General features: G+C 43.4%; 3 protein-coding genes across 4 annotated transcripts; 1 reads left to right on the forward strand and 2 right to left on the reverse strand.

The window, feature by feature from the left end:
* On the forward strand, window positions 1-3,520 carry LOC115556184 (forkhead box protein N2). Its single transcript, XM_030373337.1, has 5 exons — window positions 1-169; window positions 739-1,384; window positions 1,583-1,704; window positions 1,991-2,046; window positions 2,378-3,520. The coding sequence occupies exons 2-5, from the start codon at window positions 782-784 to the stop codon at window positions 2,755-2,757; spliced, it is 1,161 nt and encodes a 386-aa protein (XP_030229197.1). The 5' UTR covers window positions 1-169; window positions 739-781; the 3' UTR covers window positions 2,758-3,520.
* A 664-nt stretch (window positions 3,521-4,184) lies between these two features.
* Window positions 4,185-7,755, reverse strand: sec22bb (SEC22 homolog B, vesicle trafficking protein b). Of its 2 annotated transcripts, XM_030373339.1 has the most exons (6): window positions 7,554-7,754; window positions 6,961-6,972; window positions 6,382-6,491; window positions 5,943-6,103; window positions 5,487-5,633; window positions 4,185-5,122 (listed from the first exon to the last, which is right to left on the reverse strand). In XM_030373339.1, the coding sequence occupies exons 1-6, from the start codon at window positions 7,626-7,628 to the stop codon at window positions 4,968-4,970; spliced, it is 660 nt and encodes a 219-aa protein (XP_030229199.1). In that variant the 5' UTR covers window positions 7,629-7,754; the 3' UTR covers window positions 4,185-4,967. The 2 variants fall into 2 exon arrangements, with proteins under 2 accessions (XP_030229199.1, XP_030229200.1); XM_030373340.1 differs by lacking the exon at window positions 6,961-6,972 and having other exon boundaries at window positions 7,554-7,755.
* Window positions 7,756-8,549: 794 nt separating this feature from the next.
* npl (N-acetylneuraminate pyruvate lyase (dihydrodipicolinate synthase)) lies at window positions 8,550-13,290 on the reverse strand. Its single transcript, XM_030373338.1, has 12 exons — window positions 12,977-13,290; window positions 12,484-12,574; window positions 12,151-12,224; window positions 11,919-12,006; window positions 11,524-11,581; window positions 10,997-11,072; window positions 10,725-10,817; window positions 10,466-10,611; window positions 10,304-10,350; window positions 9,902-9,986; window positions 9,765-9,804; window positions 8,550-9,330 (listed from the first exon to the last, which is right to left on the reverse strand). The coding sequence occupies exons 1-12, from the start codon at window positions 13,023-13,025 to the stop codon at window positions 9,170-9,172; spliced, it is 1,008 nt and encodes a 335-aa protein (XP_030229198.1). The 5' UTR covers window positions 13,026-13,290; the 3' UTR covers window positions 8,550-9,169.
* Between the last annotated feature and the right edge of the window lie 6 nt (window positions 13,291-13,296).

Raw genomic sequence — 13,296 nt, forward strand, 5'->3', positions numbered from 1 at the left:
TTTGGTCTCCATGGATACACATGACCGAAGGCACCGAACCTACACGGAGCGTGGAATGTCAATGTGGAACTGCTATAAGGCTACCTATCTTTAATTAGCAGATTTTATCTTTTAACTTGAACAAAACGATGTTTTAAAGATATTTGCCTGTGCCGTGGGACAGTATTTGGTAGGTAACTTTCACGATTCTATTCGTTTACTTTTTTTTAAACAGAGTTCACCAGGTGATCGCAAAAGGCGGACGAAATGTAACTTTATATTGCAGCGCCATTTTCCCATTGAGCTCCATATTAGAAACATGTGCCTTATGCTATTGCCTTGACGCGTGTTTATAAATGCATTTGTAACACGTAACGTTAAAGCCTCAATTACAATTTCTACACGGGTAACCCACGATTGTGCATACGTCTAGATAGGTTGTTAACCTAGGTTCAAGTTACTTGAGTCGCCTGTCCCACCATTTGTTGTCAACCATCAACCTGTTCTGGAAACATTTTAAACTTGAGGGCGCTGGCCGGCCGCTTATTTGCAGATGCAGACTTTGAACATATTATAATTCACTTTCAGGGACACGGAGTATACATTTCAACTTCAAAGCAGGCATATGTTAATTTCTGTTTTTGATGTGAAATAATGAAATGATCATGGGAGGGAGGGGATCAAAATAGGGCATACTTATAACCAAGGGCTCCATTTGTACTATCGCATAAATATTGAATCTTTTTCATATTCCCACAGGGTTACAACTGCGTGAGCAAGTGCTTTCAGCACCAGGAGCACGATGGAGGCTAGTTCTGACACAATTCCATCTCACACAGCCACTCTTGCTGGATCACAACCTCTCTATTCCCCGCAGACCTCCTCCAATGGTCACGTCCTACTCCCTCTCTCCCCTCTTTCCTTTCCCCCATCCCCCTCTTCCCTTTCTCCCACGACCCTAGAATCCACCCAGTCCTCCCCTCTCTCTAACTCATTCTCCCACTGCTCAGATGAACACAATGCACACTGCCATAGCTCCGCCTACTCATCCGACCAGGACGACCTCACCTGTCTGAGCTGGCTGCATCAGAGGGGAAGCAACCTGCTCCCCCTCCAGCCACTGCCCAAGATCAGCCTGCTGTCCAAACAGCCGGAGACGCCTCGGGCCTTGTCGGCTGAATCTCTCTCCCCCACCTTGAACAAGCCCCCCTACTCGTTCAGCAGTCTGATCTTCATGGCGATAGAAGACTCGCCCAACAAGTTGCTCCCGGTGAAAGGGATCTACGAGTGGATCGTCAACAGCTTTCCGTACTATGGGACCGCCGCCGGAGGCTGGCGGAACTCCGTCCGCCACAATCTGTCTCTGAGCAAGAGCTTCCGGAGGATTCAGCGGGACAAAAGCCAGGTAGTTGCCGAATGTCACATGTGGAACCATCCTTCAAACTAACCCTGTCTGGCTGACGTTACAGAATACAGCTTTGGGTTTTGTAATCTAACCGCTGTCCCCTTTCTGCGTAGTGCGGCAGAATGACCCAACTATATTTGTCGTTTTCCCCCCATTTTTCTTACAAAGCTAACAAAACGAGTGTCCTGTGTGTTCCAGTCGGTAGGGAAGGGGTCTCTGTGGTGCGTGTGTCCAGAGTACCGAGCCGCCCTGCTGGAGGTGTTGAAGAAGACCCATCACTACCACAGCACCAACAGCAATCTGCTCAGCGTGCCGGGCCTGTGAGTACGAACCTAACTTCATCCATGAGTGCCTGTGCAGCCCCCACTGTGAACATTAACTCTGTTCACTCTGTTAACCATGCTGTGGTTTTAGTCACGGTTATTCATTACACAGCGTGAAGTTACATTGGTCCAGAAAATATTTGGTTAAATGTATGTTTGTACAAATAAAGTGCGAATGAACTGTCAACCTCCTAATTATATTGTAACAATATTGCAAGTGTATTATTGTTTTATTTTAATCTAGAAGGTGTTAATTGCGGCTGTGTGGCTTTCTGTCCACCAGGTTGGAAGGAGCTGACTATGGGACTTCTATGGTGTGCGATTCTGTGGACATTTCTGGTAAGGAATGCCTGCTTCTACTTACTACTGTTCATCTGAATTCTTTTTAGGCCGGTACGTCAACAGAGAGACGGCCCTCTTTGACTTTTACCGCCCGGATGTTCCCTTTATGGTCGCTCTCTCTCAGCATGTAACATGGTTGGTGTGTTTGTGTTCCGTTTCCATAGCAACAACCTTTTCTAACCTTGGCAACCGACGGCCCCAGACTTAGGCCCTAGACTAGTCTTTGTCCCTCTGCTCTTTTGTTTTGTTTTTATTGGGCCTTACACGGAAAAAACATGCACTCGTCGAATCGTTTCCCATTCGAATTTCCCCTTTTCTCGTGCTGCAGATTCCCTCTCCCACTCCCTCCTCCTGTCCGCTCCGTCGTCCCACATCCTGACCTCCGACAACCCGACGCTCTTTGAGAACTCCTCCGGCGCTCTGACCCCCGACCACGAGGAGCTGGTCACCATGGAGTCCGTGGAGGAGGAGGAGGAGGAGGAGGAGGAGGAGGAGGAGGGCGGCGGGGAGATGGAGAAGGACCCCCTGTCCAACAGCGGCTACATCGAGCTCCACTACTACCAGTGCCACCAGTACCAGTACCTGGTGCTGCCCGGGGAGGCCGAGCTGGACCTGGAGTCGGTGGAGATCCTCCAGCTGGACGCAGAGGCCCAGGAAGCAGCCGGGTCCCTGCTGGACCTGGCTGGTGGCTGGCACCAATGCCTTTAACGACGCACAACTACACGGCAGACATTGTCCAACGCAATGAAAAAAGGGTTTTAATTCTCCTGTGTTTCCCAGATGCAGCATCAGTGGTGATTGTAAAACATTCTGCCAGCTTTATGTGTTCATTTGACTACTGCCTTGTGGTTTGTACCTTGGTACGAGCCTATGTATAATATCAATTAGCTTGTATCTGATGCACTCATGATGACACTATAGATCACATGGCATCATCATGTATTCCCTCTGCTATTGAAGTCAGAGGCTCTTACAGGGGTGAGGTGCTGATTTTTTTTCTAGAACCCCCCCCCAAAAAAAGGGTGATCAGAGATAATGTAATATTTAACGCCAGAAGAGCAGGTTCAAATATAGCTCTTCAAGTTCAAACCAATAAGTGTTGATCTTCCTACTTAAATTTTAACAAATATGGGATGTTGAAATGAAAAAGTTACTAGTTACTAACTTTAAATCATTAATTTGTTGCTGAAAAGATGGAAAAACATACTCAACTAATCATTATTATGTGTGTGTCCATTTTATTAATCAGGTTTATTTGTTTTTAAATTGTAATGACCATTCACTGCCAATTATTGCCACTCCCAAATGCAGAGTTCATCAGATTTTCTTTCTGAAAGCTTAAGAGTTGTCTCCAAAGTCAACAACTAAGCCTCATCATCTTTGTGTATGTTCATAGGGAAATTATGGTTAGTTCAGTTGTCTTTTGCTGGTTGAAATTGAACAATAAAATGTCAATAATTTTCAATTCTGACCCTTAGTATCGTTATTGTTGTTGCTTTTATTATTATGTAAATATATGTTATGCAACATATCAATATTAGAAAATGAATTTCCTGCAGAAAATGTGGTGAGTACTGTAGGGCAGGTTGAAGAATCCGTTTTTAGTAAAGCCACATAGTTTCAGACAAAGACATTTAAAATGGATTAAATCAAGTGAAGGGATTTGAACAGAGTCTAAATGGAGTAAAAAATGTCCACATGCACACCATTTAAAATTAAATTAAATGGTGCGAAACAAATTAGGTGAAGAGTTAAACCAATAGCTAATTTGATCAAGTTTGAATACATTTTAGATAAAATATAGAATAGTTGAGCTGTTCTGTGTGTGTGTGTGAGTAGTAACTTGGAAAAGTAAGTTATTTACGTTATTGCTCCACATCTAGTTCAACGCAATAAGCTTGATGAACTAGATGTGAGCTCACAAAAATAAGGTCACAAAATGATGAGGCTTATTCCATTGGACTCCTTTGAGTCTCAGCTTTCATATGGCCTATATATTTGTGTAAATAGCATATGTTGCCAGATTTTACTCAATGTTTTCAAAAGTCCATGGTGTCCATTACAAAGCTCTTCACGTAAACGACTAGGAAAGTAAATGATTGTCTTATGTGAAAAATGACAACAAAAGGAAACACTTCTGTGCAAATTGTTTTATTTTGGAGAAAGCCAAGGAAAACGGAAATATAAGACAAAAGTCGCTCTATCCTACCAACAGCAGAAACCAGCTTCTTAACAAATGCTGAAACTTGATTTTGCCCAATAATATTGTGGTTTTCTCATGCGTAAACTGTGAATTAGACCTAAGAGCATTTAGTGCAGACGCTATTCTTAGCTAGTGTGTGAGAGAGTAAGAATACGTTTTGTCTTCTAAAAGTTTTGTTATTGGTATTTATCTTTTTCCCAGGCCTACCTAGCAATTACAAATAAACCTTAATATCAGTATTACAAGAAACCAGTTGATCTCAGCAGGATCAGAACACCATCCTCATCTTTGATCCCGTTCTATATTCCAGCTATACACGATTCAATTTGAAGAATAGAGCTGTTCACACAAAACTCCGGAAATACACTGACCCCGAAAGAAGTGTGTTGTCTTTAACGCAATGACTGGCCTATTCTTACCCAACTGATCCGACACACACACACGCACGCACGCACGCACACACACACACACACACACATACACTTCATATGTCAAACTACAGAGGATTTCTGGGTTATTGAGTTTAACTTCAGAACTTATCATTATCATTGTGGGTGGGAGGGTCTCAAAGTCTTTTTAAAGGCGGGGATGGGGATGGGGGGGGGGGGGAGCTTATGTTTAACAGCGGGGGGAGAGAGCCACCCCCTCCCCCCGCTGTCGACTGAATCTTTCCATCCCACGTTTCCTCTCTCATGCATCTGAACGCCAGGGGGCCCTAGAGCCACCAGAAGCGCACGTAGACGATGAGCATGATGAAGAAGACGCCGCCGGCCGCCAGCTTGGCGTAGGTGGAGCGCGTGTTCAGGTACTTGGCGTCGCTGCGGTACTTCTTCGACAGGCTGGACAGGTTGCTTGCCTTGGAGTCAAGCGCTGTGGGGGAGGCGGGGGGGGGAGAAGGAGAGGGGGAGGAGGGCAGAGAGAGAAAAAGAGAGGCGGGGATGGTGAAAGAGAGAACGAGGGAAGCGAAGGAGAGGAAGAGTAGTGGAGGGGTGAGAGAAAAGTGAGGAAGAACGAACATAAATACATTTACTAAGACCATAATTCTCATTACGCAGAACTTGCCCTTATCTATGTGGGTTAGGAGCTTTTCCATCAGCTAACGGGGTTGACTTGTGTCTCCCTGGCGTCCATTATGCATGGGTCAGAACTGGGGGTCTCTTCAGTTTGACCCAGATAGATGAGGATGTGTATGTGTGTGTGTGTGTGTGGGGGGGGGGGGGGGGCAGCTGCTCACCAGACAGCGCCTCTCCTCGCTGGAGAACCTCCTCGATGTTGGCCACCATGATCCTCTGGACGTCCTGCAGCTCGGTGTTGATGTTGCCCAGGTTCCTCCTGGCTCGGCTGTCGATGTACGACTTCTTGGTCTTCTGGATGTACGTGTCTGCGGGGGGGGGGAAGGTAGGCCATGAGGACCCCGCCGACAACCTCAAATAACCCCCACCATCATCCTCACATCCTTAGTCGTCCCAGTCCACTCCACTCTACCGTCCAAACATAGTGGGACCACGATGTGTTTGAAGTGTACAAATGAATAAATCTAGATTCATAAAGGGATATGTTACATTATGGTGCCCCTAATATTCATTTTATTAATATTTATTATTATTGTTATTTGTGGTATTAATATCAGAACAAAATTTAGTTTGGGTTCATTGTATGCATACAATGTACTCTTTGGCTCCTCTCTCACCAAACTCAATGAAGGAGTACGGCCTGGACACTGTCTGAACTTTCTTTCCATGCTGCTCATTAAACTCTGTCTGAAGATCTTCTAAATACGCAAAGGCCAGCTTCTTGGGAAATCCAGCTTCACACAGCACCAAGTAGACCACTCCTTTCTCTATAACGTAACTGGAGAAAGGGAGAGAGGGAGAGAGGGAGAGGGAGAGAGAGGGAGAGACGAATAGCACAAACACAATTGTTAACCGAAAAGTTATGTGACTTGAAGGAGTGATGCTAGTTACATTGGAAGTCATTTTTTTCCATTACACACTTTTAGCCGATTTAGTCACATACTTTGATAACACTTATAGCTAGCTGCAAGAGGAAAAGGTAACGGTTCATTAGTACTTTACATTGTTGCTTTGCTTATTTGATGCCTGTTCCAGAAATTAGTGAAAGCTACTCACTGGAAGCACATGGAGCCAGCCTCTAAAGTACAGCGTGAAGGACTTTGCTCGTTGAGTTTCCGGAAGAGCTGTTTGGCCTGACTCTGGTACTGCTGGAGGTCTCGGCCCAGCTGGATGCGCAAAGCGACAGACACAAAGGTTACCGACACTGTAACAGCCACCCACGATATGCAGTAAGCACACTCCACACACAACAACGGCACATTCACTCAGAAGCCTTTCACTCAGAGTTCTACAAGTTATAGAGAAGGACAATTGAATAGTAATACTGGGGCTAATAAGACAATGCTTTTACCATTCTAAGTGTGTCAATTGCCATCGGCCTTGCAGATTTTGGTTGGTGAAGTTTCTTTGGTCAGTGTAATATCATCCTTACTGTTGCTACCCAGAACAAAAGCTTCAGCTTCACCCACGACAGACGGTAGGTGTGCGTTTGTCTATGCTATGGTAGTTTCTTGTGTCTATGCAAAGCTGTCACACAATGGAGTCATCACAGCACTGATGCATCACAGAAACACGTGAATAAACACATGCATCGCATGCTTATAGGCCTATAAGCTGTTGGAGCAGCAAACAAACCTTTTCACTTCCCTTCGAGAGCGCAAATGAGAGAGTGGGGGAAATAGGTTAGATTTTATATTTGTAGGTTGTTTACAAATATGAGAAAGCAGCTCAAAACTAGGTCAGTGGGACATCTTTCGACCTAATGATCAGCATCCTCACTGCAAACAACTGAGATGGGAACCTTTAAGATGTGCTTTTTGGAGGAATGAGAGGACCGATTGTAGATTTGATTTTAATCTATATCAGGTCCTAGATCATATTTCACATTAAATTTGGGCGATTGGAATGCAATCAATAACCAAAGAGAATAGAACCGCCCCGTTCAACGGGCAGCCGGATTGTACACATCATCACAGCTGGTCACTGGCCACTAGGGTAATTTCAGATATTTAAATATTTAATATAACGTTATATCAGCGACGTTACGAAAACTACGCTGGTCTATGATACAGCATCATGTATAAAAAGCCAGCAGAAGCTAAGCAGCTCGTAAGCAGCTGCTGACATAACCAGGGAGTCGACATCTAGCCAATATCGATCCGAATCCGAAAGGAGCAGCAGCAGCAGAAAATGAACAATATGAGGATATCTGATCAAAATTAACCAACCTGCTCGTCTTCCTGCATGGAAGCGGCCAGCGGCAGGCCGTCCGCCAGCCGGGCGATCATGGTCAGCAGCACCATTTTAGAGAATATACACCGATACAGTTACAGGTAGAAACACCTCCGATGATCTGACAGTCGGCAGATTGACAACACTACAGTACACTGACGCGCTGAGCTGGCCGGAAACCCAAGCGCTTAGCGGAGTGCACCTGGGAACTACGTCGGCTAAACATACGACAGTGACTATGGTTCCGCCTGGTGACTGTGACGTTAGGGTTTTTTTCTATTTATTCTATCTATTTTGGAATGAAGCAAATATTTTAGTCCTTCATAAACAAGGTTTGAAGAATGTATGCACCGGTTTCGGTTTTATAACATATAATATAATATTTTTTTATCCAATTATATCATTCTATAATCATGTCGTTTTATATAATATAATATTATTTATAATACATTATATTATATTCTTTACACATGCCTATACTTAGTTTAATCAAACGAATATAGAATACTAATATTCACTATACAGACAATAAAATGAGGCCATAAATTAGGCGTATTCTTATTCATTGGATCACTGGGTTACAATTACAGCAGATATCTAAACGTTTTTTTTTTTCGTTGCGGCGGTTACAGGCCTGTAGCTTATACACGTCAGCAGGGGGTGCTGTTGACATTATTTGTAAGCAAGTTATTGAGGAAGTTTTGTACCTAAAATAAGCATGTTTGTGCTCTCAATCGGGTGCAGGACGTTAACTACTGTTATGAAAGGTCTGTCACATTCTTTCAAGTAAACTCAGTTAACAAATTATTAAGTGTATAGGTCTAATAAGGCATTCAAATGCTTTCAATTTGACAAGTGATAATGCAACTCATAAATTATATCAGAGTAGTCCTTTTGTAACATTGTAAGGGCTGTATCGTTACTTGGCTTACTTTAAATGTCTAAAGAAGTACTGAATAATGACTGATTGATGTTTGAAACAGAGCACAAAAAAAGATGTACCAAATCAAACTTTATTCAATTATTTATGAGAGGGTTGACTGAATTGTTTAAAATGTAATTCCCCTTTTCATTGTTAGCAAGAAAATCATCAACTCGTAATAAAACAGATTTGTCTCATATATCAAGCACCGTAAAGGTAACATTTTGACAAAAACAATTGTGTAAAAAAGATCCAAAAGCATTACAAGTCCTGCCATATTGGATGATTTCAAGTAGTTAAAGTTAAGTGGGTTTAAACTAGAGCCGACGATAATGGATTTTAGGGGCCGATACTGATATTAGGGAGTAAAAGATAACGATAGATATATCGGCCGATATTTAAAATATAGATATCAGTGTGCGGATGTGCAGTTTAGAGGTTCATCCACCGCAGTCGAGGATTTATAAAGAGGTGATTACGTTAATAAATCAACACCATATCAAAAGTTTTCAAATCGGCAAACACATACGCCAATACCGATATACTGTATCTGTGATGGGCCAATATCGGCCGATAAAATCAGCCAACCGATATGGCGGTCAGGCTCTAGTTTAAACTAATAACCGGACATAATAGTAACTTCTCAGGTAACAAAGCAATCAGGAGAGCGTCAGCAGGGTCGTTTTTTGGTCACTCTAAAAGCTCTCCAGGTTCCGGAAAGATCTGGTGGTACTTTTGTGCGACAGCAGCAGCCATCTCGGGACGACACGGAACTAAAGGCAGTCTCGGAGGTCCGAGGCTCAGTCCGGATAAGTCACTCATCAACTGCTTGTTCAGGGCGACATCAAAGCCTGTGGAGCACAGTCCAACACAACAAACATGTCAGAACAGGCCTTAAGTTACTCCCATTAATTGCTATCACATATCCACACCTCCGTTTTTGGAACCTTGGAGTAATGTTTTTTGGGACATTGTTTTATAATTAATCGTGAAATCCTTTTTGATGATGGGGATACATCATTGTGTTTGATGTGGCCTGTATTCCTCAAGCGAGACAGGGCAAAAAAACGAACTCTTTATCCAAGGTAATGGTATATTTATGTTGATTTAGGATTTTACAGTACGACATCCGTCTTTAGTCTTCTCAATATGTGAGTGTCGGTCGCAGCTTTGCATCTTGATGTACAAGCCCTGTGGTGCAGCTCATTTTGAAAGGGAACCACTGAATAGAAAACAGGATATAACACAGATAATGGATCCGGCGGAACGCGTTTAAAGGTCTTACCGTATTTAGAGGCAAAGGCGAGAAGGTCTTGCACACTGAACTGTTTGGTAAGAAAATGACACTTAGACGTTAGTACATGAGGCCCTGCAGAACACTGGAGTATAGGGCTTGACGGTACGGTCATTGATCAGGTGTACCTGCAGAGCTCTGGCCCCGACGAGGTCACCTTGAGCAAACGCCATCAGTAGTTTGTTGAAGTGGGAACCCAGATAGTTATACAAGCTGTGAAACGGGGAACAGATAATGAAAACAAAATGAAACATAAAGCTATCATCAATGCAAGATCCATGCATTGGACAGGTGCATCAATCTTCCATAGAATGCATCGGGGCCATGATGTGCGGGCCGTCGACACAGTCATGGCCTTACAGTCGCAGTTGTGCTACAATGCACCTCTGGATGCACACTTTCCACAAGCTTCATATTAGGTGTGCTCTGCGTGAACCGCACACAAGGACCATGATAACGTCATTTTTCGTTCAAACTATGAGACCACGAATTATGCTTAACGAGGTAGCGACAGGTTGCCGCACACACACCTGCCCACTGCTCCGTTGGCTCCAAAGGCGAGAGCGGCCAGCAGTTGCTAGGAGCAAATCACAGGCAGGCAGAGGGTCAATATCAGACACGTCGCCAGAGAATGCAGATCTTTAGGTGACACACACACGGTACGACAGATAAACAAGGTGGAAGAGACTGACCTCGTCAACGCCATAGAGGAGCGCCTGATCGGCCTGACCGTGTCTGACACACTGTCCAAAGTCCATCAGATCGGTTCCACTGAACTTTACGCCACTGAAGGTTGGAATGAGTGCCCCCAGGCCTTTACAGACGTCCGACGCGAGCACTGTCGGAGGGAAACGCTCAGATCTTCAGACACTTCATACACAAAAGAGCCATTGTGAACATTGAGAGGCGTCAGGCCAATGACCACGGAGAAGATCGGATGAAAGCTCTCACGGTTGGAGCCAGTGAGGGCAGGGATGTGGTAGTAATAGAAAGGCAGAGTGGGGGCAGCCGAGGCCACCTCCTTCAGGTAAGACCTCAGAGCGTCTGCAAGAAAAGGACGGAATCTAATAAAAACACGAATCGTGTTCTTCAAATACATCGACAATAAACTGATTTACATGCGCTGATCGAATTTGATCTACAGAAAGAATGTGCACAAAATATTTATGAGAAGTTGGCAGGCCCACTGTGATCGACTGATACAAGTTGCCTGGACCACACACCTGCGGTTTTGGGTTTGAAGAAGGACGGAGATATCACTCCTATTCCATCAGCTCCAACTGTCTCAGCATGGTGAGCCTATGGGGAACATTAACGTCACTAACATTCCCAAACCGGATGACAAACATTCACCATTAAACAGGCAAGCTGTATGAGTGATGGTTTACGCAAGAAACATTAACTTGTCAACCTAGTTTATAGAATAAAATGTAAGGGTTGAATGGTATGGTGATATGGTAAATATAAATGATAACATTGGGATGGAGATGGATGGAAGAGGATATGGGCCACATGTGATTTAATTTTGAGTTGAAAGCGAGAATTCTGGCTTTAAATTCAGAATTCTGATTCAAACTCTCAGAACTCCAAAAAAATCCCATGTGGCCCATGTCCTTTTCCTTAGAGATGAGTCTGACAGAAGTAACTATGGCATTGATAAATGATGATGCTGATGAAGATGATGATGATGACACAATATCAAATGGTGATTTGTGAATGAGTACATTTCAGGGAAAAAATTATGTCTCACCAAATCCTTTGAATCTTTTATACTCAAACAACCTACGTGCACAATCACGTTATCCATTCTGGGGAAAACGCACATGCACGTACACACACACACACACACACACACACACACACACACACACACACACACACACACACACACACACACACACACACACACACACAAGCAAAAGCACACGCATGATAGTGGCAATGCAAAACGTTATTTAGATTGTTTACCATCAATACATGCACACACATTTTTTCCACCGCATTTTACCGACTAGTAATACTGGTGCGACTCAGCAAGCGCAGCGGCGATTGGTTAACTTTTCTAAACATCCTGACCACAAGCAACCCAGAAAACTATACGTACTGTTTCTTATTACACACACACACAGCCACACAATGACTCACTTTCCCCTGGCTCTCAGACACCACTCTTCTGCCGTTCTCTTCCTCTCCTCCACGCTGAGCGACATGCCCTCCCCAGTGGTGCCATTCACTGCGGAAGGAAAACCCAGTACACCAGTGGTCGTGGACAGCTACACACCAGCACGCTTACCATTCACTGTTCAGTCGTTCACTAGTTGATAGGTATTGAATCTTGGTGAAAGACGAGGAGGGACTAAACAAAGGAGGAACTTACCAAAAATGTTCCGAACACCTTGCCGCTTTGTCAGGTAGTCGACGTAAGGTCCGATCACTGATAAGTCCAGTTCACTGTTTTGAGTTAAAGCAATACAGTCATTAAGGCACTTAAATTAGATTCAATGAGTCAGATTAATTTAAATTGTTATGATTGTCTCCAGAGCTAAACATGCCCACACATTTTAAGACCAAATTCAGTTAGATACCACTTCTCAATTCATATTATTTCCCTTTCTTTCCTAGAGGGAAGGGAGTCAAGGGACGCTCGGACGCATACACATCTAAATTCTTTGCAGGGTGAGGGTTTAAACCACTAAACCACTTTACAGACCCTTCTGACGTGAGAGGGGTGAATGTGGCTGCAACAAGCCCAGTCAATTTGACAGGAAGCCGGGACGCCATTTCTGTGGGAGAGACAGGACCTAAAGAGGAACATCAAAGTGCAATAGCAATGGTTACTTAGTTACTTACACCATTACACATGTCTCATTATTCATAAATAACTGATGATTCTTGTTCATGAGTCTTGTTCATGAGTTTAGATTTTGTTTTATAAATTGTAGTGATTTAAATGAAGAAAATAGAGCAAATAATGATAATTAGGTATTTACAGTACATCTCTGGATACCTTGATTATTCAAGATTAAAATGCAGAGCTTCTACTTTACTGGGAATTCAATAAATCTGCAGACAATGCATAGATTCAGGTTTCTTGCATGCAATTCACCATGGATTTAAAGTTAAGATTATCATTACCTCTTCAGAAAGAAGTGTTTTGAACAAGAACAACCAAAACAAATACAACTATAGCTACAATACCATACCTGTTTGCAGTGTGGACATTGTGTCAAAGTTGCTTGTGATCCGTTTCATCCGGACTCTCTCCTCAGGAAGGATTTGTTTTGAAATGTAAAGTCATATGATTCAACATGAGCTGCGTCAGCATCCCAGCAAAGGCTCACGGGAAATTAGGTATTTTCTAGTTTATGCAAATACAATCGATAAGAAGCGGGCTTATTGTTTAAAATTGTGCTCCCAAAGGCTTTGAGGAATTTATACAATTTATCAAGATCACAACCTAAGTCGATAATATACCAACATAACTTTTCAAGGAATGTCAACACACGAACTAAAGAGACGTCGG

The sequence above is a fragment of the Gadus morhua genome, chromosome 12, assembly GCF_902167405.1.
Source record: "Gadus morhua chromosome 12, gadMor3.0, whole genome shotgun sequence".
Lineage (NCBI taxonomy): Eukaryota > Metazoa > Chordata > Actinopteri > Gadiformes > Gadidae > Gadus > Gadus morhua.

Excerpts from the sequence above, each read along its gene's own strand:
- LOC115556184 (XM_030373337.1), top strand. The coding sequence starts at position 782 with ATGGAGGCTAGTTCTGACACAATTCCATCTCACACAGCCACTCTTGCT. Across the intron at positions 1,385-1,582 it reads TTCAGCGGGACAAAAGCCAG|TCGGTAGGGAAGGGGTCTCT; the intron begins GTAGTTGCCGAA and ends TGTGTGTTCCAG. Across the intron at positions 2,047-2,377 it reads CGATTCTGTGGACATTTCTG|ATTCCCTCTCCCACTCCCTC; the intron begins GTAAGGAATGCC and ends CTCGTGCTGCAG.
- sec22bb (XM_030373339.1), bottom strand. The coding sequence starts at position 7,628 with ATGGTGCTGCTGACCATGATCGCCCGGCTGGCGGACGGCCTGCCGCTG. Across the intron at positions 5,634-5,942 it reads GTACTCCTTCATTGAGTTTG|ACACGTACATCCAGAAGACC; the intron begins GTGAGAGAGGAG and ends CCCCCCCCGCAG. Across the intron at positions 5,123-5,486 it reads GCGAGGAGAGGCGCTGTCTG|CGCTTGACTCCAAGGCAAGC; the intron begins GTGAGCAGCTGC and ends CCTCCCCCACAG.
- npl (XM_030373338.1), bottom strand. The coding sequence starts at position 13,025 with ATGAAACGGATCACAAGCAACTTTGACACAATGTCCACACTGCAAACA. Across the intron at positions 10,818-10,996 it reads CTTCAAACCCAAAACCGCAG|ACGCTCTGAGGTCTTACCTG; the intron begins GTGTGTGGTCCA and ends CTTTTCTTGCAG. Across the intron at positions 10,351-10,465 it reads TCCTCTATGGCGTTGACGAG|CAACTGCTGGCCGCTCTCGC; the intron begins GTCAGTCTCTTC and ends ATTTGCTCCTAG.